General features: G+C 36.7%; 1 protein-coding gene across 2 annotated transcripts in view; it reads left to right on the top strand.

Moving 5' to 3' along the window:
* The window catches only part of Ubqn (ubiquilin), a 62696-nt gene that overhangs the window by 12815 nt on the left and 26039 nt on the right, over nt 1-23842 (top strand). The window contains exons 2-5 of one of the 2 annotated variants that reach the window (XM_081733371.1): nt 4864-5062; nt 7431-7672; nt 12460-12598; nt 17467-17583. In XM_081733371.1, the coding sequence (XP_081589497.1) occupies nt 4864-5062; nt 7431-7672; nt 12460-12598; nt 17467-17583 (697 nt within the window). The remainder of the gene's footprint in view (nt 1-4863; nt 5063-7430; nt 7673-12459; nt 12599-17466; nt 17584-23842) is intronic. The other variant, XM_081733372.1, reaches the window with a different exon arrangement.

Genomic DNA, 23842 nt, shown 5'->3' with positions numbered 1-23842 from the left:
TACACGTCTACTAGAGATTTGAATTGACGTCGTTTAAGGTGATTATCCAAGGAAAGGAACAGGTGATAATTGGACGGTGCAATGTCCGGGAAGAATGGCGGATGCAATAGGGTTTCCATCCAAGCCGTAGAATGGTATCACGGGTCATCCTAGCCATGTGGGGCTTAGCGATGTCCTGCAGGGGGGGGGGGTCGTTTGCGATTCAGAAGTGCTGGCTTCAGAATTTTTTCTTGAACACGACTCAACTGCTGACAGTACACAGTTTCATTGATGCTCTGACCAACTTGTAGCAGTTCCCAATGCATGATGCCTCGAGAGGTCCACCAAACACACAAGATGACCTTCTAGTGCAGTGCTGGTTTTGGCTGTTGTGGAATCGGTTCATGGTATGCTAACCAATGTCGACGACACCGTGGAGTTTCGTACAGGACCCACTTCTCATCACATGTCAACACCCTGTCCAGAAATGGCTCCTTCCTCAGACGAGATAGCAAAGAAAACACAGGTGCTGCTCGCGTTAACTTCTGGCCCGAAGTCAAATCATGTGAAACCCATACCATCGACCCAACTTGTAGTGCTTCCCAAGTTTTTGGAGCTGCTGCCGAGTGGTTTCTCCACTCACAGAATTGTTGTCCCAGTTTCTAACATGTCTGTCCACTTTTCGCTTCAATTGCTGCCTAAAGATAATCATATTGTACATGTGTTTGTCTTCCCGCACGTGGTGCGTCTTCGAGTGTTTCGTCACCGTCCTTAAACTTGTTAAACCACCGCTGCACTGTTCGCGTAGTCAAGGCACCCTCACTAAAGTCCTGGCATAACTTCCGTCTCGCTGAAGTCGTATTTGACCTCAGTTTGAACTCGTACAACATACACTCCCTTATAACGCTCTGGAAGGTCCCATGTTCACTGTCCTTACGCAGGTTCACAGTGTAACCGAATTGCCGCAACCAGGTAGTATGTTGGATATACCCACACCAACAGCTGACCTTAGTCTTATCTCCATGCGCATTCAACTCTCGGTGTGAGGGCCAATTGAACACAAACCTCCACAAAAAGTGACAGGTCCGTTAATGCAAAAGATTTTCAATGAAACCAGTCATAGCAATGGCCCATGGGACGGTATTGGAAGGGTTGTGAAGAATGTGGCAAGACAGCATAACCTGCCGCAAAATTAGACACACGGTATTAAAATTGCATAAGAATTCGTGAGTGTAGTGCAGGCAAAAACTACGGGCATTAATCTTGTTTTGTTAGGAATTGGAATAGAGAATTTTCGTAGAAACAAAATTAAATTATGACTAGTAACTGATACTCAGCGAAGTCACGTTTGGCTTGCGGAAAATGGTGAAGTTTTTTTATGGTAGTAACAGGCCACCATGAACTTACTTCATACTTCCCCCAAAATCAAACTTGTGCTTTTAAAAAGATGTAAATTTAAGGAGTCTGGAAAGAGGAACTTTCGTTACTTGCATATACAATAACCAGTGGTGGGTAGCAGAAATTTCAATAAATCATGAATTACGTGTTCATGCTTCCGCAGGGACGTTTCAATAAGATGGAGGTTTGCGGCAGAGCATAGAAAAGAGATAAAAGTAAGTATTCTGCGAGTATCAGCAATGTGCTACGAGTTATCAGTTCACCTACGCCTATCAGTGTTGGTCTGCATTATATTGGAAGACACTAAGCAAACGGATGATCGCTTCAATGTGAAGAATATTCAGTGGAGCTGTTTCAGACGATTATTTAAGTAAACTTAAAATACAATTTTTGTGTCACGTTCTATAATTTCCACCTAATGTTCTATATCAGATCTTCCGGGTTAAGAATAAGGATGGGGAGGGGATCGTTTTATAAAATTGTAAGTCTTTGATTTTAAAGACTAAGTACTTAGCAGAAACATGTTAATCTGTATTTAATAGATATAAGCTGCAGCAACAATCAAATTATCGCTGTATTATCGTTTCCAGTGTTGTTAAGCGGAACATCACACTTAAAGAAATTTCTCGTACTTCAAAAGACTGTAATTCGTAAATGATCGATAATAAGCTTTGGTGTTTGTTATCCATGTAAAAATCAAAATTTCACATTTTTAAAAAAAATGTGTTTTTCGAGAAATGGCGTGTTATAAGAATTTCTCGATTTTTTAAAAAAGAAAATTGTTCTCCACAGAGGTGATTAACATTTTGTTACAGAAAGGGGGTAATTAGATGCTTCAAACTGTGAAAACAATTTTAAAATTCGAACCGGAAGTGCTCGAAAAAATTTCGAACATTAACTTTTTGGATAAACTGACGTTCATTGGTTGATTAATTTTAAATGAGTGTATACTGAATCCAAACTATAGTAAGATACAGTTTTACCACATCTATATGTACACTCGTGTCCAAAATTATTGTCGCATGTCTATAAATATGTTGTTGTAGGAATATAATTTGATAACAAATTCACCCGGTATTATAATGTTACTATGTTTATAATCGGCAAAGACATGTATGTGGCAAATTTCATTTCAAAAGAGCAGTAAATAAGAATAATAAAACGAACATAAAATTTTCTTGTCCATTTAGCAACATTTTATTTCACTCATTCTAATTTTCGTATTTATAATTATTTTCCTATGAAATTTACCACAAATATACATTTCCCTGTTATACACATAGTATCAGTATTAAAAGTACCCTGGAAAATCATTATCAAATTATGTTCTTTCAAGAAGACAATTGTAGATCTGCGACAATAATTTTGGACATGAGTGTACATCAATAACATTTATAACTCGAGCAATTTCCACAGCTAAAGGTGGGACTCCGAAATTGACTCTATTCATGAATTGTACTTGTCGTCTTTGATAACCAGTTATTTGTCGGGATTTTTTTTTAAGGAAAAAAAAACCTATACAGGTACCTTGAAAACACGTATAGTTTCCATAAAAAAAGTTTGCACAGAATCTTAGCTGATGGTGCTCCCCCTCCCGCTGAGTTGAAGGGAAGTTCCCAATATGAATAAACAATGAAATGACAAAAGTATTGTAGACTCTGTATCGGTGTCTTTCGATCATTGTATTGGGCAGAGACCTTCATCAGTTTAGTTTTCTGTAGTACGTACTTCATAATTGCTGTGTAGTACGAAATCCATAACAGCTCTATGCTACTGATTTTCACCATGCAGTTGTAAACTACCCCATAACACACTTACACCAGTTTAGTAAGGTGCCAGTTGGAATTAATCCCTTCTTTTTTAGTATGGCTAGTAATTTATTGTATTCAGTTTGCTTGTTGACATACACATTACGTACCACTTGTAAGTGCGGAACGGCAAAATCATTGAGGTGTGAAAATAGTTTCTTTCAAGGCATACACGCACATCTAAGACAAAGATAGGGACTCCTCGTTAAAGGAAGAGGAAACTGTTTTCATTTTTCAGGTTCTACCGAGAAAAGTGAGAACTCCTGATTATGACCAATATTTAGTTTCCCTGGGGAGCGGAGAGGTGGATGATTGTTTTCTAACATTGTACTTTGCGCACCAAATACGATATGTCTTAGGTATTGCTAGCAAGGCTCGTTCAAATTTGATTTTATTCTGTACAAAAATTCTTAAGACTCGAAAGTTGCAAATAACGAATATTGCTCAGTTTAGTATGCATAATCTTTGCCCCATGTCACATTATTTTTTAAGGTGCTGGGATTTCCGTTGCATCCGGCAGATAACATATGATGCTGTAGGCACAATTCGAGTATTCTTTTAACTCCCACCTCCATGTTCCCTGAGGATATATTTGTAGATAATCTGCTGTATTTCAAATGCTAATAAATCTTTATATGCTTTTTGCATCCTCTTTATTTCCTTGATTGTACTGTTTTGCCAGAAGATTAGTCTTTGAATTGTCAGATATTTACAAGTATCTCTCCCCAGGAAACATGAAGGTTAAAAATATAAATTGGAACGTGGTCCTGATGTTCTTTTAATGCTGATAGGGTTCTGTAAGTTAAACGTGATCTCGGCAAGCTTTAATTTTTCAGTTGTTGTTGTCTTTTGAGATCTGAATAATTGAAACTATTTGATTTTGAATAAAATTTGATATAGTTGAAATATCGCAAGTTGAGTTACAAATATTACATTTCATGGTATTGTTTAACAAGCATATCATGCAGATATGAATGTGATTTATATTTCTGTCCCAGTCTTGATATCTTTAAATATACTGAATGTGTAGAAATTCAGCTTCGCATAATGACGTGAATATTGCACATTTTTGGGTGGAGTATGGAAATTAAATATTGGGAAAAGAATAAATTTTTGATTAAGGTTCTGCGACGTAAATTCCATGAAATGGCCTAAATATATGTACTTCCTGATAACAAGTAAACAGGTTGTAAATTAGAGGTATAAAGGTTTAGGGAAGTTAGTTTGTATTACAATAAATAATGTGAAGAAGCACACAGCATCCTTTACTTCATAGTTATATGTTGGGAGCGATCTTTATATGGAGTTTTAATTTGGTAACAATTACAATCTTTGACCACTTTAAGGAATTACCATTGTAGAAACTATACATGAAGCATCTTAATTTACGTTAATGCCACTCATTCTAGCTTTGGAACTTCTTGTATAAAATAACAGACAAATTCTGACCAAAGCATATATTAAGTAATAAAAAATAGCGTTCATAATAACGCTAAACATAATAACGCTATTATTTATTAGTTAATATATGCTTTGGTCAGAATTTGTCTGTTAATTTACGTGAGCTAAGTTTGAATCCAGAGCTTCGTTTGAGTAATTGACCAACTATTTCCCTTGACATTGTAATGCACTTTTAATTTTCTGTAATTCTAATGCCAATTATTTTGTGTTTTAACAGTTCAAAGATGCTGTGGCTAAAAAGTTCTCAGCGCAGCCAGATCAGCTGTGCTTGATATTTGCCGGCAAGATAATGAAGGACCACGAAAGCCTGAAAACTCACAACATTAAGGATGGATTGACTGTACATCTAGTTATCAAATCGAGTACTAGAACGACTGAGCCGCCAGCGAGTGGTTCGACCTCAAGTCGTACTCCAGGTGGGTGATTATGTTTTCGTAGCAATAACTATCGTAAAGCATTGCCTGAAAAGACAATTGTAATTAGTGAAGGTTTCGCTGTATAGAAATTAATGCAGACGACCATGTTGCATGAAAACCATTTCATGTAAAGAGAGAGAAAGTAGCTGAGCAGGAAGTACTGTGAGTAGCGTAGTGGTTAAGGCACTGATACAGTAAACCAGAGACCCGGGTTCGATTTGGGATTTAGTCGTGCATTTTTTCACCTGAATGTCATTGAATTCGTTCCTATATAAGAAATGGTATGATAATAGCATTAAGTCGTACACACTTTTTTTTTTTTTTTTTTTTTTTTTTATCAATCATATTTTCCTAAGTGAGTTAAGCCATTTACCCAATATTTAGTATCTGCTACACTTCGCTGGATGCAGTAATTCATCGCTTATTTAATTTTCCTCATGGTTGAAGCAGTTCAAAAAACTCTGGAAAAATATCCATGTTAAAAACATGAGGGCAAATTTACCACTGTATGGCCTAATTGCTCTCCCTTATCTTTGTTCGAGTTAGAATTCCTCATTTAGGTAACAGCTCGTTAGTGGTATATATTACGTAGTCACCAGGCCCGAAACCAGCCATGAATGTTCGGGGGAGGGGGGCATGAATACGTTAGGGGGGGCCAAGTCATTAAAAATTCTCTTACAAATATCTAAATTGTGTTTTTTGTATTAATAATAGCATTTTGTGTTGTCTGGAGGGACCACGAAAAATTTGGGGGGGGGCAGGCACCCCCTAGCCCCCTCTGTTTTCGGGCCTGAGACTCAGAGCATCTCTTATGTATGGCAGTGCAATGAAGTTTAAAAGGTTATATTTAGACGCTGCCCCATTTCTTTTTGTATCGTATTTTTTGCTCAGTGTTTGAGGACTGACAGTTCATTTATAATCAACCGAATAACATCAAATATATAATAATCATTTACATATTGAATTGCACAACACGTTGGCTCCGGTGTATACCTAAAACGTTAGGCGGCGAACGCCTACCTGGCTTCATCTATGTGTTTGCGTTTGGTTCCGTCCACTCCACTATCAGATATAGTTACATTCGGTAATGTTGAGGTGGTTACACAATCTTCTAAGATATTATTACTTTCTTCTGAAGAACTAAACATCTTTATCCATTTTTATGTTTCTCGATCAAACATTCATACACCTACGCTTAACAGAATCGTCACATACTCTGTTCTGAAGTTCAGCTAATGTTTCGTCACTGCACAAACTTTGGAATGGTTTCATGACATTCTATCAAAAGGACACTACTCCGAGTCTAATCAGAGAATATTGGAACAAAAATTCAATGAATTTCGAGTAGATACTAAAGTTAGTGTATTTGTAGTTCATGCAAAATATTTTATAGAATATAGTTTTGTAAACAAATAATTTCCTTCAGGTTACTCAAAAGGTTGTTTCAGGGTACTATCATGTACAGTTCGCAGCAGAAAACTTGCAACATGAGCACGTAAGTTTATTGTGAAATACGTCTAACAGCGCAGGGAATCAACATAACATCTAAGTGGCACAAATCACACTAGGAGAAACGTTGGCGTCCTCCCAATTACACTTATTTTGGGGCAAAAGACTTCATCATTTCACAATAAACTTACATGCTCATGTTGCAGGTTTTTTGCTGCGGATTGTACAATATAATAGTTAATTTTGAGAATACCTGGAAATGTACTATGCTGAAATGGTAGGGATGAAGAATGAATTTGCCATTGTGTGCAGTATATTGTCATAGTTCGAGTTGCCTTCAAGATAAGAATTAAGTCTTATCTCTCAAATCAATCTGTTTATTGAAGATCATTGTCATTTCGTATCTAGTCATGAAAATTCTCTCGTCTCGTGGGATCTCTAATCATTGTCATATACATTAGTGTATTACCAATTGTTCTCATTGTTTATAATACAAATGCTGTGTACTGTGTAATTTTCACTGTATTGAAAATTCTAAAACTGTTTTTTTACGGGTAAAAAGGAACCATAACCGGTTTTGTAGGTATATCTTTAAAAATTTCTATTTCATTTTCAGACAGAAATGAATTTAAAAATTAGAAGTTAACTACATTACGATGTAAAGTACAAAACAAGAAGGCAATTACATAAGAAGTGTCACTGTAATTTCATGGGATACTAGGTCGACCCATCACGGGCTTCTAGTGTAACATTTTGAAAATCCTAGTAGTTTCAAATACAGTTATATGCTGAATAACAAAACATTCATCAGACCCTTCGAAGATGGAGAATTTTCGCAGGGCAGAGTATGTAGATGTCAAAATAGTAAATACACGTAAAGTTGCTATATTTTTGTTGTTTTTTTTTTCTCTTTCCACAGCTGATGTTGGTGCAACCCCATTTGGGTTGGGTCCACTTGGGGGCTTGGTGGGCCTGGGAAATATGGGCCTAGGATCAGCAAATTTTATGGAGCTGCAGCAGAGAATGCAGTCGGAGCTGATGGGGAATCCAGAAACTCTACGCCAAATGTTAGATAATCCACTCGTTCAGAGTCTGATGAATAATCCAGAATACATGAGGCATCTTATTACTTCGAATCCTCAAATGCAGCAACTAATGGAAGTAAGTGAACTTTGTTCACTATTCTATGTATTTTATCTTAATGTTAACCCTAATCTCATCTTTATTAGCAGACTCTGTCAGAGGCTTAAACCAAACATCTCTTCGCAAATCATAGCATTTTCAGCAATCAATTTGGGTGAAGGTGTGGTCAAAAAGTATGGTGAATGTAATTGCACAGAAGCCCGGTACCTGAGGGCCGCGGTGGCTCAGTGATAGTGTTCACCTCTGGTGCTTGGGGTCCCGGGTTCGATCCCAGCCCCCGCCAAGTGGACTTTGTGGTGGATAAACACCGTGCTTGTGGCTTTCCTCGGAGTTCTCCCGTTTCCTCCCACTTTCTTCATTCCACCATTTTCATTCATTACTCATCATCACCGTTTCCTTTAGCCTAACAGGCATAATCGTGGGACGTAAAGCTCAAAGATTTCAAAGAAGCCCGGTAGTCTAAACCTTTGGTACATTCAGTGCCGAGTGTGAACAAGTTGTGACATGTTTGATACCTTCCAAAGGCAGAATAGTGAAGTGTTAAGTGTCTGTCGCATGCCAACGTTAAGTTTCGTTCTAAGCCAGTAGTTCTCAAAATGGGGTCCGCTGGATCTAGCCAGGGGGTCCGCGACGCCAAAAAATTGAAATGTAACAAAATGGAACTCATAGCTGTTATGCAAGAAGTATTTTTCAATTACTAAAACGAAAGCAATTGGAAATTATACTTACGTTTCTAAATTTTTTTCCTACTTTACTAAATTTCTGTCCTGTGAATATGAAGAGTTGTCTAAAATGGCATTGCAATATTTGGTCATTTCCCTACCATTTACTTGAACACTATTATCCATGAACAGTATTAAAATTCTTTCTGCTCTTTGCAGTATTAAAACCTTAAGGCGAAATAGTCTTAATATGGAATTGGACCTAAGATTGATGGTGATAAAACTTATTTCAGATTTCAATGCAATTATGGATAAGCAGAAAGAATTTCCTTCTTCATATTAGTGACCCCACATTGTTTATCTTTTAAAAAAATAAGACATTGATTTTCAGTCTTGAAAGCTACTGCATTTTCAATTGATATTTCGTTCACTAGAAAACAATCATGTATCTAAAATAAATTATTTATTGCATTATGTTTGTTGTCAGTGGTAATTCTAATTTGTACAGTCAGTGTCATATTTTTTAATACCATGTAAAATTTCAGATAGCATTGCAAGGGGGTCCGCAGATCACTTTCTGAATGAACACGGGATCGATGTTATCGGAAAGTTTGAGAACCACTGTTCTAGGCTGCAAAAAAAAAAAAAAAAAAAAAGTATCAAAGAAGCTTACAAAATGTCAGAATCAGTGTACGGCGATCAAACGGTGGCATTGGAGACCGTTTACAAGTGGTATGAGCGATTCAAAAGTGGGAAGGATTCTATTGAAAACGAGCAACTATCGAGACATCCTTCGACGTCAACAATTGATGAAAGCGCACAAAAAGTGGCAAAAATTATTTGTTCAAACAGACGAATGACTATTCGAGAGCTTTCCGGAGAACTAAACATGTTGTGTGGGTCCGTGAAAAGCATTTTAACTGCCGATTAAATAGGCAAATGGCTTCCTTCTTCACCACGAAAGCGTGCCGTGGTACTCGCTGCTTTTGATCCGCGAGATTTTGGCCGGAACAAATGTTCTTGTCTGTCTACATCCGCCTTGCTCACCAGAGTTAGTACCGTGCGACTTCCCAAAAATGTAACTGGCTCTTCCTCAAAATTAAAACTGCTTAAAGAAGAACGTTTGGACACCGTTCCTGTCATGAGAGGGCCACGACAGAGCAGCTTGAACGTCCTGCCAAAATAAGCTTTTCAGAAATGCTTCCAGTCATGGATTCAGCTTTGGGATAAGTGAATTTCCAACCAAGGACAGTACTTTGAAGCAGATTAAATCAAATTCCATGTAAACTTATTACTTTGTTTCTAATAATACATTTTGATCACACCTCCTAAGTCTACTAATCCATTATTTGCAATCTTGAATACGGGTGATACAGTCACATTGTTGTTGACATAAGTTTATGATCACCATGAAACAATACTTTAATTCAGTAATAGGACGTCAGTGTTTCGTAAGACTTACCAGTTAATAACAATATCCGGAGTGGCAACAGTATTCCTGGACTGATATCACAGTGAAAAATAATATCTGCAAGAAGGTGATGTCTCCAGCTCTTGACGTAGCCACCTCCTTTGACGATGCACATCCTCGCTCGTTGGTACTGTTTTTCAAAAACCACCTAAAGTGTTGTGTGTGAGAACATTATCATGAAGAAAACGCCAGGTTTCATCTCTGGTAACTCTTAAGAAAATCTGGCGAGGAATTAGGTGTAATGACTAACTCTTTAGTACTTGGCACTCTTTGCCTCTACCTCTTCTGTTGAATATTCAGTGTGTGTGGTACAAAACAGCTTTCTTTTTCCAAATCATCAGTGATACTCCACATAGTCTCTTCATTGATGTCAACAATCGTGCTGACTCTCTGGAGGTTTAGATGATTGTCATCAGCAAGTAGATTCCGTACGAAAAACTTAGCCTGATAATTTTAATCACCAACGGCTAGTGTCAGTTTCCGTTAGAAAGACAAAAGCCATGGTGATTGGAACGAAGGGGTCTGTGTCAAATATAAAAGTAGGAGGGGAGAAAATAGAACAAGTGAATAGTTTTCGATACCTGGGTAGTGTTCTTAGTAATGACATGAAATGCGAACGTGAAATAAAAGCAAGGATAGGAATGGCGAAAGAAGCCTTTAAAAGAAAGAAAAGTCTGTTCTGTGGGACCTTGAACAAAGAGTTGAGAAAAAGACTCATAAAATGCTTCGTGTGGAGTGTTGTGCTGTATGGGGCGGAAACGTGGACATTGCGTAAGGGTGACAAAAATCGACTGGAAACCTTCGAAATGTGGGTGTGGAGAAGAATGGAAAGAATTAGTTGGGTCGAGCGGAAAACGAATGAGAGTGTGTTAGAAATGGTGGGTGAGAAAAGAACACTTTTAGATATTATTAGGAAGAGGAAGAGAAACTGGTTGGGACATTGCCTAAGAAGAGATTGTATCATGAGGGACGTCCTAGAGGGTATGGTGGCGGGAAAGAGAGGGAGGGAGCGAAGGAGACTACAATTAATAGATGATATTAAAACAGAAAGATCATACGCGAAGACGAAAAGGTTAGCGGAGGATCGTGGAGCATGGAAGCTTCTCAGCTGCGGCAAGTGACCTGCCAATAAAGGCAGAATACCTATGATGATGATGAGTGTCAGTTTCAGTGGTAAAAGAATAAGTAAGTTTGAATGATGTATGGACGTATTGATATAAAATATGCTGAATAAAATAAGGGCTAAGTAAAAACTGAATTCTTATCCCGGTGATTGTTTGGTAATATGTCCATTTTCTAACTATTCAATATCCGTCTTTATTTTGTTCGGTGTATTTTGTACAAAGAGATTTCCAGATCATCTCTGTTATTATTAGTTAGGTTTAAACTTTTCTATACGAGGGGAAAAAAAGACACTATAATGGAACAACGAAGAGGAATTTTACAAGGATATATCCGGTCATTAAAAATAGCTATCCGACAAATGGAGTGAAAAGAAGATACTTCTATATAATAACTATTGAATTGTGATCAGTTAGATAAAAACGGAATCCTTTTGACTGTTTTCAACATTTAAGAACGATGCTAATAAGTAAGAAGCCGACCACGGTTACTTTGGGCAGGATGCAACCAGAAAAAAATAGTCAAGGTTTAGCTGATGCGATCCGGGACAGTTGACAGAATTTTTCAACTTCAGCCTTGCAACTTGGGGAGGGGATGTGCATTTAAAGTTATTTTAACCCAGCTAAGCGGGTAATCAACGCTAATATCAGAATATAAATTATATTTAAATTAAAACAACTATGAATTATTTTCACTGAAAAGAGGGAATTGGTTTAATAGGATTAAATTAACGAAAACCACTTTCGGAAGTGATTGTTGTAAAATAAATTAACATTACAAAATGTTCATCAATAATAAATATTTATGAAATGGTGATATTCATTCTCACTAACCTACTTCATGAGATTTAGTGTAAGGCAAATAGAAAGTTTTGTGTGAATAGAAAGTACGGAAGTTGGAAGTTCACACTGTGATTATTATAGTACTATTGTTTTCGTATGCGTATCTGCTAGCTTCACGGTATCATTCACTTCCTTATAAACTGGTTTACTGTTTTACTCTAACTTATTTAATTTTCTTATAAAGCACCCAAGTTACAAGTATTTGCTATCGTTTCTTTTGCTAGCCTTGCATTATAATTGATAGCGGAATTTTTTATACACTTCTACAAAGTTCTTCTTCTCGTCGCCTCATTTTTCACTCTTAGCTTTCATCTGCATTACGTAAATATTTTGTAAGTGGGAACTTCATAGAATCCCTCTTTAATTTAGCGTTGATATCTTCATACCTACCTATATATACAGTATATATTCGAACTGAAGACCTGATTTAAGTATATCGATCATTGACAAAGTACAAGGATCCCGACAAGTCTCTCCCCCCCCCCCTCCCCCGTTTCTAAGTTCTAGCTCACTCTTCATCACGACTAAGTGGTCATTGTCGACATCCGCTTCTGTTAACGTCCATAGCTCTTAATTTAGTTTTTGAACCTTTCCTTAACAAATATGCAATGTACCTGGTATCTTTGTTAATGAAAATCTAACAATGAAATAAAAACCTTGCAGCTTATTTCGACATTACGTTGAGTAATTTTATACTTTACCTTTCAGAGAAATCCAGAAATAAGTCACATTTTAAACAACCCGGATCTACTACGCCAGACTATGGAACTAGCAAGAAATCCATCCATGCTTCAGGAGCTGATGAGAAGTCATGATCGTGCCATGTCAAATTTAGAATCCATTCCAGGTAGGTACCAAGTACTTAATGTTCAGTTTCCATAAATGTTACTGAAAAAAAAAAGGAAGATAAAAAAACAATAAATGCATATTATTAAGCTACGTGGAACAATACCAGAAAAGATAGGAAGTAATACCGCAAATCCTCACCAATATGTATAACAGAGTATTCAAAAATTACCGTTACCACACTGGTATACATAGTACACTTAATGTTCCTCATTGTGTGCTCCGTTTTCCTACAATCCATAATGAAACCTCATCTTGTAGAACGTTTGGCCCGATGTCCTAATCACATTATTCCTCGTTTGAAAAGGAATTGAATAATTTCATATATTTCCCACACGTCAGCTAAACGAAGAAGCTAAACGATTTGATGATTCGCACATCAAATCTACCCTGATCGCCCGTAAGAATTGACTACTATAAATAGAATGTGAAAACATATTATATTGAAGCCTCCATAATACGGAAAACTCTTCTGTCCCTACAAAAATATGTATTATTATGGGAAAGATTCCTCTCTTTTCACACTCAAGTACGGACATAAATACGAATTATTCTCAACGCATACGTCTTTAGCGCAAAAAACTTACTTTCTGCAATTTGAAACAAATCTTCAGTTTATACGTGCAACTGATCCAGCACTTACAAGCGAATTTCAATCAGCAAGCAGTGTCCTCAGGATTACATGGAAGACATCTATTAAAACTTTTTCCTAAGAAATTCATAAAGTTATGATTAGTTAATTCTGTCTGTATTTAATAAGTTTTCTGCATTTAATAGCAAGGTTGCATGGTTCTATTGGCTCAGTAAGCGAGTAAAGAGACTTACAGAGGTGTAAGTTATACTTAAGGAGCACACGAGCAGTGCACGCCTCCAAATAAACACCTTCCTCAGCGATACTTTTGTTTCATTACAAGGGGAGATTTTCCCCGCCTAATGTGTCAGTAATTCGAACACAGTATAGTATTTCAGTATTAGAACTATATAATATCTATCTACTATATAACCATGCGCATACGCTTGTACTTGTAGTGCATCTAATTGCAACATGAACTGTGAGTAATATAAATTTGTGTAACTTCCATGAAACAGACACACTTACTTACGGATAAAATAATTGTCAGAGTGTGTCATGTATTAAGAAGTATCAATGTATATTACAGAAGCTGATATGCGTGTGTATAGGCGAAATGCGAAGGTCACGGTACGAAGGAGATGCCGCGCAGAAACTTAAAAGTTGCTGATATCTGCCAGCCAATTAATCCTATTGTGCGAAGTCTAATGGCATCGAAAGTTATTCAGTTCTGTGAAGGCTACATTGTAGCATTTCAATTAGACGCCCCATTGTAAATTGTATAGTGCGACCATCTTCGGACTGTATCTCCGACGGGCGTCCGCTACGGGGCTCATCTTCCATCGTGAAATGGCCAGTCTTAAAATGTGATACCCAGGTTTTTACACAGCTATATGAAGGACATTTCTCCCCCAGTGCACATCTCCGTATGATTTCGCTTTACAGACTTTTTCTGGAGCCATAAGAACTTCATAACGGTTCTCAGCTCCGACGACGTGATATTTCCTCGTGCCTCGTCCATCTCTCCCTCTATTTGCAGTGACATATGTTGTACAATTACGATTCAATTGATTTTAACACAGTAATATATTAAGATATTATGAGGCATTCATATGACAACGATTTTATTTGTCTAATTAATTTAAAGACAACAGACAAGAACTCCCCCCTTCCTCTCATCGTAAATATTTAACAGTTTTCCTTCAGTTGTTACACTTTTGTAATAATTATTAATGATACATCTCTTAAGTTTAAAGAAAATGATGTTTAATCTTATTAAATTAACATTAAAAATGATGCAGCGATTTGCGAACAATATTGATGGTACATGAGTTCAAATGAAGTTTCATTCTCTCTCCTTAATTATTCTTTCAATTAAATTTTTGTATGCTTTTTAATGCTAATACTAAATTTTCAAAATACTATGAAACCAGATTCTTTCATGCAAAACATGTAAAAATACTTTGTCACTGGAATGCAGTTTTCGGAGGAAACAAAATTTGTTCTGAAGGTTGGAGGATCTGGCATGGTGATCCCCCTAATAGCACCCCACAGACTGGATTTCTTAATTTAACAGATTCGCGCGGAAATTAAAGAAAAGTGAACGATTAGAATTTGTGATTTAAATTATCTTGAAATAACAGTCGTTGGTTTCCAGGACACTGTGCAACTAACGAAGTTTCATAATGTGCAATTCTTGTTTTAATATTGACATATTCATATCTTTACTATAGGGGAAATTATCGTAAATGATACCTCCACTATATTCATATGTTGCTGTTCTATAAAGGTAACCAAGAAAGTTATGTCGCTTTTACCACCTCTTCGAACATCAATATGTCACCTAAGACTACCTGGAAGATTAAAAAAAAAAAAAAAAAAGTCCCCATCAGCATCGACGACCTTCTGCCAACGTTCTGGAAGGCCATGGATTCCATTGCGGTAGAACTTAGTGGGCATGAAGCGAAGAAGGTATCAAGTGCATTTTGCACCTCTACTATGGATTTGAACTGGCATTCTCTAAGGTTATTGTGTGAGGAATGGAACAGGTGGTAATCGGACGGTGCAATAATGTTTCCCATCCAAGGCGTAGAATGGTGCCCCGGGTCATCCTAGCCACGTGGGGCTTAGCGTTGTCTTGTAACAGGAGGACTCCTTTCCAATTCAGAAGTGCTGGCTTCAGAGTTTTCTTGAACACGACTCAACTGCTGACAATACACAGTTACATTAATGCTCTGACCAGATGGTAGCAGTTCCCGATGCACGATGCCGCAAGCAGTCCACCAAACTCACTGGAGGACCTTCTTCTCATGCAGGGCTGGTTTCGGCTGTTTTGGAACCGGTACATGGGATACTAACCAATGATGACGGCACCATGAAGCTTCGTACAGGACCCAGTTCTCATCACATGTTAACACCTGTCCAGAAATTGCTCCTCCTTCAGACGAGACAGCAAAGAAACACAGGTGTCTGCTCGCGATGCCATCTGCCCCGAAGTCAAATCATGTGGGACCCATCAACCCAACTTGTAGTGCTTTTGCTTTCGCCAAAATCGTTCAGTTTTAAAACTACAGAAGCAAACAGGTTCCTTCTTGCTGACTTTCATTATCACGCGTTATATTGAGTAAAGGAAACTGATCGAAGGGGTCAGTAGTGTTGCAGATGTTATACAGATTTGAAATATTTGTGCATGCTGATTTTAACTTAAATGCAAATTCGGCAACGTAGTCAGTTATGTTCACTCCTGGTGCCACACTTCTTGCTTTCAAACCATGCCTGTTTATGGTAAACAAACACCGATTTGGCGGGTTTTCTTACGGTTCTTCCGTTTCCCTGCATTCGTATTCCTTTCGTTCTTACATCATTAACTCAGTAATTAATATCTCATTTGTGCGGCGTTAAACTAATAATTTAATGTGACAAATAAATGTGAAACTAGAAATTTGGAGTGATTGGCTTCTTTCACTCACGATTTTAATTTTCTCAGGAATAAACTGTTCTCTGTGCGTCTTCTTGCGTGGAAATTAAATTAACTTTATTACATTGTTTTTATGTTATGAATTGTTGTAGTTGATTAGGGAAAAATGTATTACTGAGGGATCATGGTTATTAGGTTTTCTTGATCTTTGTTTCCATCAAAGTGGGCAAGTCTGTGTTTGTAATTATATATCAGAGAAAATTTCAAAAAATGTTCAGGAAAACCGCGAAAAGTCAGAATTCTTACCCGTAATTTTTGTCGCCATTCAGTTTATTTTTTATGGTCCGAGATAATGACTTCCTTTTTCTGGTTTTTGTTTTTCTAAGGCTATTTTCGAATTCCTTCGTTCCAGTTAAAAATAATGGAGCCACGGTTGCTCAGTGGTACAGCGTTCACCTCTGGTGCATGGTGTCCTTGGTTCGATTCCAGCTCGCACCAGTGAACTTTGTGGTGAACAAACACTGGATTTTCTTCCATTTCCTCCCACTTTCTTAATTCCACCATTTCCTTCATTTCTCACCATCACCGTCTGTCTCCTTTAGCCTAGCTGGTATAACCTTAGGTTGTAAAACTAAAAGATTCCATTTCCTGTTAAAATAACTGAGTTGTCATTTTAAGTGCATGTATTCAATGTGTATTTTCATACTTTCTTAAATTGCCACCTTTAATTTTCTATTCTCTTGCCAAGTTAATCACTATATTTAGTTTCATCTGCTTTGTTATGAGTTACGGTACATTTAAAGATGTTGGAGAGAATTTTGCTCTTCAATTGTTCATAATTCATACCTTGAAAAGCTCCTTTGTGGCTAAGCGGTTAGCGTACGCGCCTTTGGCGTAGGAGACCCGGATTCATTCCCGGCGGGAGGTGATGTGGTTCGGATTGCACGTTAATCCGTAGGTCTTGTCTCGTATATTCTTGCTGCTGAAAGGGACGTTAAAGTCAAAATCAACTCAACTGAACGTAGTACCTTGAAATGTAAAGACAAATTTATTTCGCGTCCAAAGGGATTTCACGTTTTACTTAGGTTTACCGGATTAATGGTGAAGTGTTCCTTGTTACAGTATCTGCGAACTTCAATACCTAGATCAATACTATCTCTGAAATATACTTTCACAAATGCGGGTTCATTATTATAAATTTAAACTTCTTTAAGTATACAAGATTAAACTCAATTTATCAGAATAAACATATACATACTACCAACATTTTTAATGCTTAGTTAAATAAGATATCGTAATTTAAAACCATAATAAATTTAGTTCTTTATTTAGGGCTAAATAATGATAAAAGTGAGTGGCAATAGTATTTTTCAACTTGCAGGAGGGTATAATGCGCTGCAGCGTATGTACCGAGATATACAAGAGCCTATGTTAAATGCAGCCACTGAGCAGTTTGGGAGAAATCCGTTTGCTTCTTTAGTGAGTAATAATGCAACAGGTACGTTATTATCTACATAATATATTAATAATTATAATAAACAAAACATTAGAGGAAGGGAAGATATTTTGTTCATATTAGATTAGATAATTTAAGTACATTCACATACTTTTTTCTGTAAAATTAACATAAATTGAACGAAGCACTGTTTGTAAATAATTTATCACACAGAATTTTAATTTAAAGAACTAATAGTGGATTCTCAAATAAGGTAGAATTTCTTTACAATTAGTATATCTCGTTCGCAATCCTCAGTGACAATTACTGTGGATATAAGGAAATTATACTGGGGTAATGTCGTACTGTACCCTTAAGAAAGGATCTGGTCGCACTTTCCTTCCTTTATTTCTTTACACATAAGAAGTTTAGAATCACAAATTTTGTTTGAATAGAATTTAACGTAAGCTCTGAACCTAGCACTAACGAAGATCCGATATTTTTTCTGTTTGCTTAAATATCTCACATCCATTCATTAACAGATAGAAACATATTTCAAACGAATTACCGAGGAAAAAAAAAAAAAAAAAACTTGTTTTGAGACCTGATAAACTTAGTAGATTTCAGATGATATCGTGTTACGGTTTGTTTTCACTAACTCGTAACATTATGTAATATATTTACAGTAATATGCACTGACTCTTCCACTCCTTGTACTATACGATAACTGTTACGTATTAAGGTGCACAATGGCACTGGTTCTGTGCAAGTTAAATGATTAAATATATTAAAACTTTCTGAACAATTTGTCACGCGATAGTATGGTTGCATTACGGATAGCGTATTATGCCTTGCTGCATTTCTTACTTTACACAAATATGGTTCCCTATTATAAGTGGTATAAAGTAGTATGGAGTGCGTAATAATGGATAATTTAATTTTGAAAGCACAGAAATAGAAATGTTTATTATCACAATATTGCGTGCGGCGATTATATTCAATGAGAAAAAGCGGAAAGGCTCACCGCAAAAAATATGTAGCAGAAGTTTCATCTACATGCAACAGGTAGCGCTTTCGGAAGATGCAACTTCCTTCTTCAGCCTGTGGTAGACTCCAAAAAGGATAAAACATGAAGGAAGGTTAAAAAATGGTTAGGGTATGTTAAAAAAAAAAAAAAAAAGCTGTCAGACATTAAAAAACAGGGGAATAGAAACTCACTGACATTGTACACTGCTGTTCACTGTTTTCTCAATGTTTATTGTTTATTCAGCCTATGCATAGTACATATAAAATGTAAACAGATATGATCTTACCTGTGTTTATACATACATGGATATAAATTTTCGATTTTATGAGTGCGAAAGATAACGACTGAAGTTAAAGAGAATGCTAATATTCCTTAGATAATGTGTTATCAGCCACCATACTTCGTATTGAAGCGCAGAGTGACCATCTTGGACAAGTACGATCGAGGTTGGGAGTAGCTCTGTACATATTAAATATGAGAATATTGAAATACATTGTAATGTTTATGTGGGTAGAGACAATGACAGTCTGGGATTCTAGCCCTTCACCTAATTTATTTTATAAAAATATTGAAAAATAGTCTTTGTATCTACAAAATTAATATCTTAAATCTACCTTATAACCAGAGGTGAAGTAAGGAAATGTTTTGTACGGAAATCCTTTAGCTCATAGCAGCCTTCAGCACATGTGTAGCGACTTCAAGATACTTTACCTTAGTAACCTCTTTAGCTCGAGAGGTTTAGGTTGTAGTTAGGAACCCCCTTAGCTCATGGCAACCTCAAAGAATTTTGGGCAAGGTAATACTCCTTCGTCCAGCAGGTGTAGGTTAAGCGATCAGTGGTCAACTGATTCTTCTGTCCTCTTTGGGTCCATTTTTATAGGCCATTTCTGGAAGACTCGTTCCTCTTCGGATCCCGTCGGGTTTTATGTGTATCGTCAGATGTACTAATCCTTGTAAACAATAACAGGTGTTGCTTGAATAACATATGCTCTTACTGAAAGGTGAGGATCCTTACAATATATAGCATAATGGTAATAATCTCTTCTTAATTAAAATTACGAAATATTTCACTTCTTTCGAATTAATAAATCCTTTTGTTTAAGTATGAGATTAGGAAAACTAAATTACGTACTATAAATTTCTATAACATTAACAAGAGGGGTGAGCACGGTCCGTAGAGGGCAAAAAATGTATAGTGGCAAAAGTCAAGAAGAGAGCCCCAGAAATATAACTTTTACGAGTAGAAAATCATAATTTGGACTTTGTAACCTATGATAAATTAGGATTTAGGACAATCTAAGAAAAGTGGTATAAAAAGTAACTTTGTACGAAATTTTCGTTCAACTTTATTTTGGTAGAGAACCCGACTTTGGGGCTCATGTTAAGATGGGTACCGAACAAAGTTTTCAACTTATCGAAGTGCGACCGATGGAAGCTGAAATCCATAATGTAAGAATGGATTTCGGATCCCAGCAGTAGTGGGATTGTGGGAAAGGGAAATAGCGTAGGTAACGTAGAAATAATGTAAGTGTAATATTACCGGAAGGCTCATTACTGTAAATGGCACCGGTTTAGTGAAACTGCAACAAAACCTCTGTAGAGCGCATAATGAAATAACGCAAACATACTGAACAATATTTCGTTTGTCTGTCTGAATATTGATTTTTGTTTAATTTGTTCGAATGCTTTACATAAAAATGAACCTCAGCTAAACCGGCCTCGCGTCATCACACACGTACCAAATTGTAAGGGAGAGAGGATTCTGAACGCTAATAGTAAAGATCTTATCAATGTGTCTTGTTTTCTCATATGTCTTTAGGTAATTAATAATCTAATAAATTTGTTGTAATTATGCTTAAAGCGAAAGAATAGCATGCGAATCTTTTTATTTAATCATGCTTTGCTGTTGCATATGGCGGGATGCCATGATATACTTGTCTGTGTTGCTACTTAGAAGGGTCACTGCATATATACTATATTAGTATTGTTATTTGTTTCTTCTCTGTTTTGTTGTCTTTGCTCTGACTATCATAATGATTCTCCGCAAGAAATAATTGTTGGAAAAATAAATTTACTTTACCTCATTTGCTATCCTTTCGAGAACATAAAAACTGAATTGAGATCGGCTCCGTGTGTATTGATTGTATCTTACATGTTATTGTCTCTATGGAGATGTCGTACTCTGCTTACCTACTTTTTTCACTTATGTGCGCTTCATTTTACATTATATATTAACTCTGTTTGTACATATTTCATCTGTTCATTATATGTGGGCATTAGTAGATTAGGTAGGCTTAGGATTTAATTTGACTTGTGTGTGTGTTTATTGGCCTTACTTTTCCCTCCATACAAAGTGTTTCAAAACAACACCGACAGCGATTGGTAGGTGATTCCTGACGCTAAGATAAGACAAAAAGTATAGACCAACCTGGGTGCACAAATGCTTCCTTTCGGAGTTATAGGCTGCCGAAAACATGAAAAAATGAACTTTAAAGGTCCATAGCTCCAAAACTATGGGACCTACCATAGTCGGGTCAAGACTTCACTTTGGAACTAGTATGTGCCCTATCCAAATATCGATGTTTCAGAATCCTGCAGTACTTCCGCAACAATTTTTATAGAGGTAGTTAGTATTTCAAATTATATGGACATAGCCATACTTCCTCTATAAAAATTGTTGCGTGATTACAACAGCATTCTGAAACCTGTAATTTTGAATAGCACACACATTAGTTCCTAAGTGAAGTCTTGACTCGACTACGGTAGGTCCCATAGTATTGGAGCTTATGGACCTTTAAAGTTCATTTTTTCATGTTTTCGGCAACGTATAACTCGGAAATGAGGGATTTCTGCACCCAGTTTTTTTTTTTTTTAAATCTTGGTGTCAAAAATCACCTCCCAAACGTTTGTGTTTTGATACACGCTGTAATGTAACAGCGGTAAATGTTTAAGAACTGAAGATAGTGAAAGGCTTATATCCCATAACAAGGATACGTTTAGTATGAATGTAATCATCCTCGAGTCCTGTTGTTCTACAAATTAGTGACTGATGGCTGAACTAAGGAGTGTATCGAAAAGTAGTTAGCAACATTGGGGGTGTCGGTGTGCACTTGTGAGGCTGCACAGACGGCAAAACCTGGAAGCAGCTGGTCAGTTGATGTCTTATAAACGGATAGCTGCGTGCTTGTTGCTGTGTTCAGAGTTGAATGGGAAATGTCGCGTGTGAAACGTAAAGTGAAGTGGGAAATCCTGCACAATTGGTGCACCGTCAAAGGCATAACATACAATCAGATAGGAAAAAAGTGTGGGGTTCATCATACAACTGTGAAATCGGTCATTGAAAAATTCGGTGAACATTACAGCTTTGAAGATATGCCGAGATCCGGACGAAAAAAGGGTCCCAGAAACCCTGGACTCGACCGTAAAGTTCTGCGGTTGATACACCAACATCAATCAATGTCTGTGCGGGATTTGGCTACCAAAGCGAGAACGTCCATAGGAATGATTCAGCGTATCAAGGCCAGACATAATTTGAAGACCTATAAGAAGCAAAAACGTGCGAAACAAACACCAAAGCAGAGACAAACGGCACAAACAAGAGCCCGCAAGCTGTATGACAACATCGTAAAGTCACCAGAGCGATGTGTGTTGATGGACGATGAAACGTACGTAAAAGAGGACTCGAAAACACTTCCGGGACCCCAATATTATACTGCACGCAATGCTGGGGATGTACGTGCTGCACAGAGGTACGTTGACGTGGAAAAAATTGGGAAAAAAGTACTGGTGTGGCAGGCAATCTGCTCCTATGGTTTGCGCTCCGGTATTTTTTATGTAGAATCCACCATAAACGCAGAAGTGTATCGAAAGGAATGTCTACAAAAAGAGTGCTGCCATTGTATAAAAGGCATGCAATCCCCCCTTGTTTTGGCCCGGCTTAGCAACAGCACACTATGCTAAGACGACAGTACGGTGGCTCAATGAACAGAACATCGAGTTTGTAGGGAAACACATGAATCCACCAAACTGCCCACAACTCCGTCCAATCAAAAGATATTGGGCAATTGTCAAACGCAACTTCCGAAAGAATGATAAACCAGTGCGCAACATGGCGAACTTCAAGAGAAACTGGGCCGCAGCATCGAGGAAGTGCACCGTCGAGACTGTGCAACGGTTAATGGCTGGAATTGAACAGAAACTACGTTCATATGTACGACGGGACATGTAAGTTGTATTTTCTTTGTCATGTAGATATATAGAGGTTCTCTATTAATAAAAATATGGGTTTGCTTCACTTTTTATCTTTTCTTATGACTTTCCTGACATATGCAATGTTGCTAACTACTTTTCGATACACTCCTTAAATGGAAAGTCCATTATTTAAATGGAAAGAAAGTGTAAAAGTACAGACATAATATGGAGCCTAATCTCGAGATTTGATTGATTGAGTGTTCTTTACATGATTCTAAAGAATAGCGAAGATTACTTAAATTTGCAAAGAAAATTTTAACGTGAGAATACTTTGTTACATAAAGTAAGGTAACAAACTTTTTTTTTTATTGAGTGAACATTTTTTTTTCTTTTTCCTCCAAATACAGTACTTTCCATGATGATGTTTGTAAGGACAAACATTTGTTTGTTTCAGTTTTCGTAGTAATTTGTTAGAATTATAGAATTTTTTTTTTTTTTAATTGCTAAAATGAATAAAAATGTCGTAAGTTAGCACTTGTCACTTAATAGAAACATTACTGCAATAACTTAAGATAGATTTAAGTAACTATAAAGAAAATAATATATAATCTCGTACTTCATTATTAATCGAAAATACAGAAAAAAATCGTAGCTGGAGTGTCACTTCAACAAGTACCTGGAATTCTGATGAAATGAAGTAAATCAATTATCAGATGGTATGAGTTAAAGGTAAAGCATCATAGTCTGTTATATGTCGAAACTAGTTCAGAACAGTATATTTGTGAATTTCATTGTGAGTTTATTTGTTTTATTCAATTTTAACTTACTAACGCACAACTTTTTTTTTTTTTTTTTTTTGTCAATCATATCATTTATTCATTCATTCATTTATTTATTTATCAATTTATTTTTGTAATTGCTTTAAGAAAAGCATTTACAAAAATTGGTGATCTTCGATTCAGGATTTATTATATATTAGTTCCGTTCAGTCGCCATGATATTTGTAACCGTACATAATCGGCCGACTAATGCTTTTTCGTTTTCTGCAGGGAGGATTGTGCATGATATATATATTGATTACTGTATGTAAAATGAATTTAAGAA

Source organism: Thermobia domestica, chromosome 12 (genome assembly GCF_964235325.1).
Source record: "Thermobia domestica chromosome 12, izTheDome1.hap1.1, whole genome shotgun sequence".
In the NCBI taxonomy this organism is placed as follows: domain Eukaryota; kingdom Metazoa; phylum Arthropoda; class Insecta; order Zygentoma; family Lepismatidae; genus Thermobia; species Thermobia domestica.
Note: the sequence above shows the minus strand (reverse complement) of the source record. Positions and strands in the feature narration are given on the sequence as shown.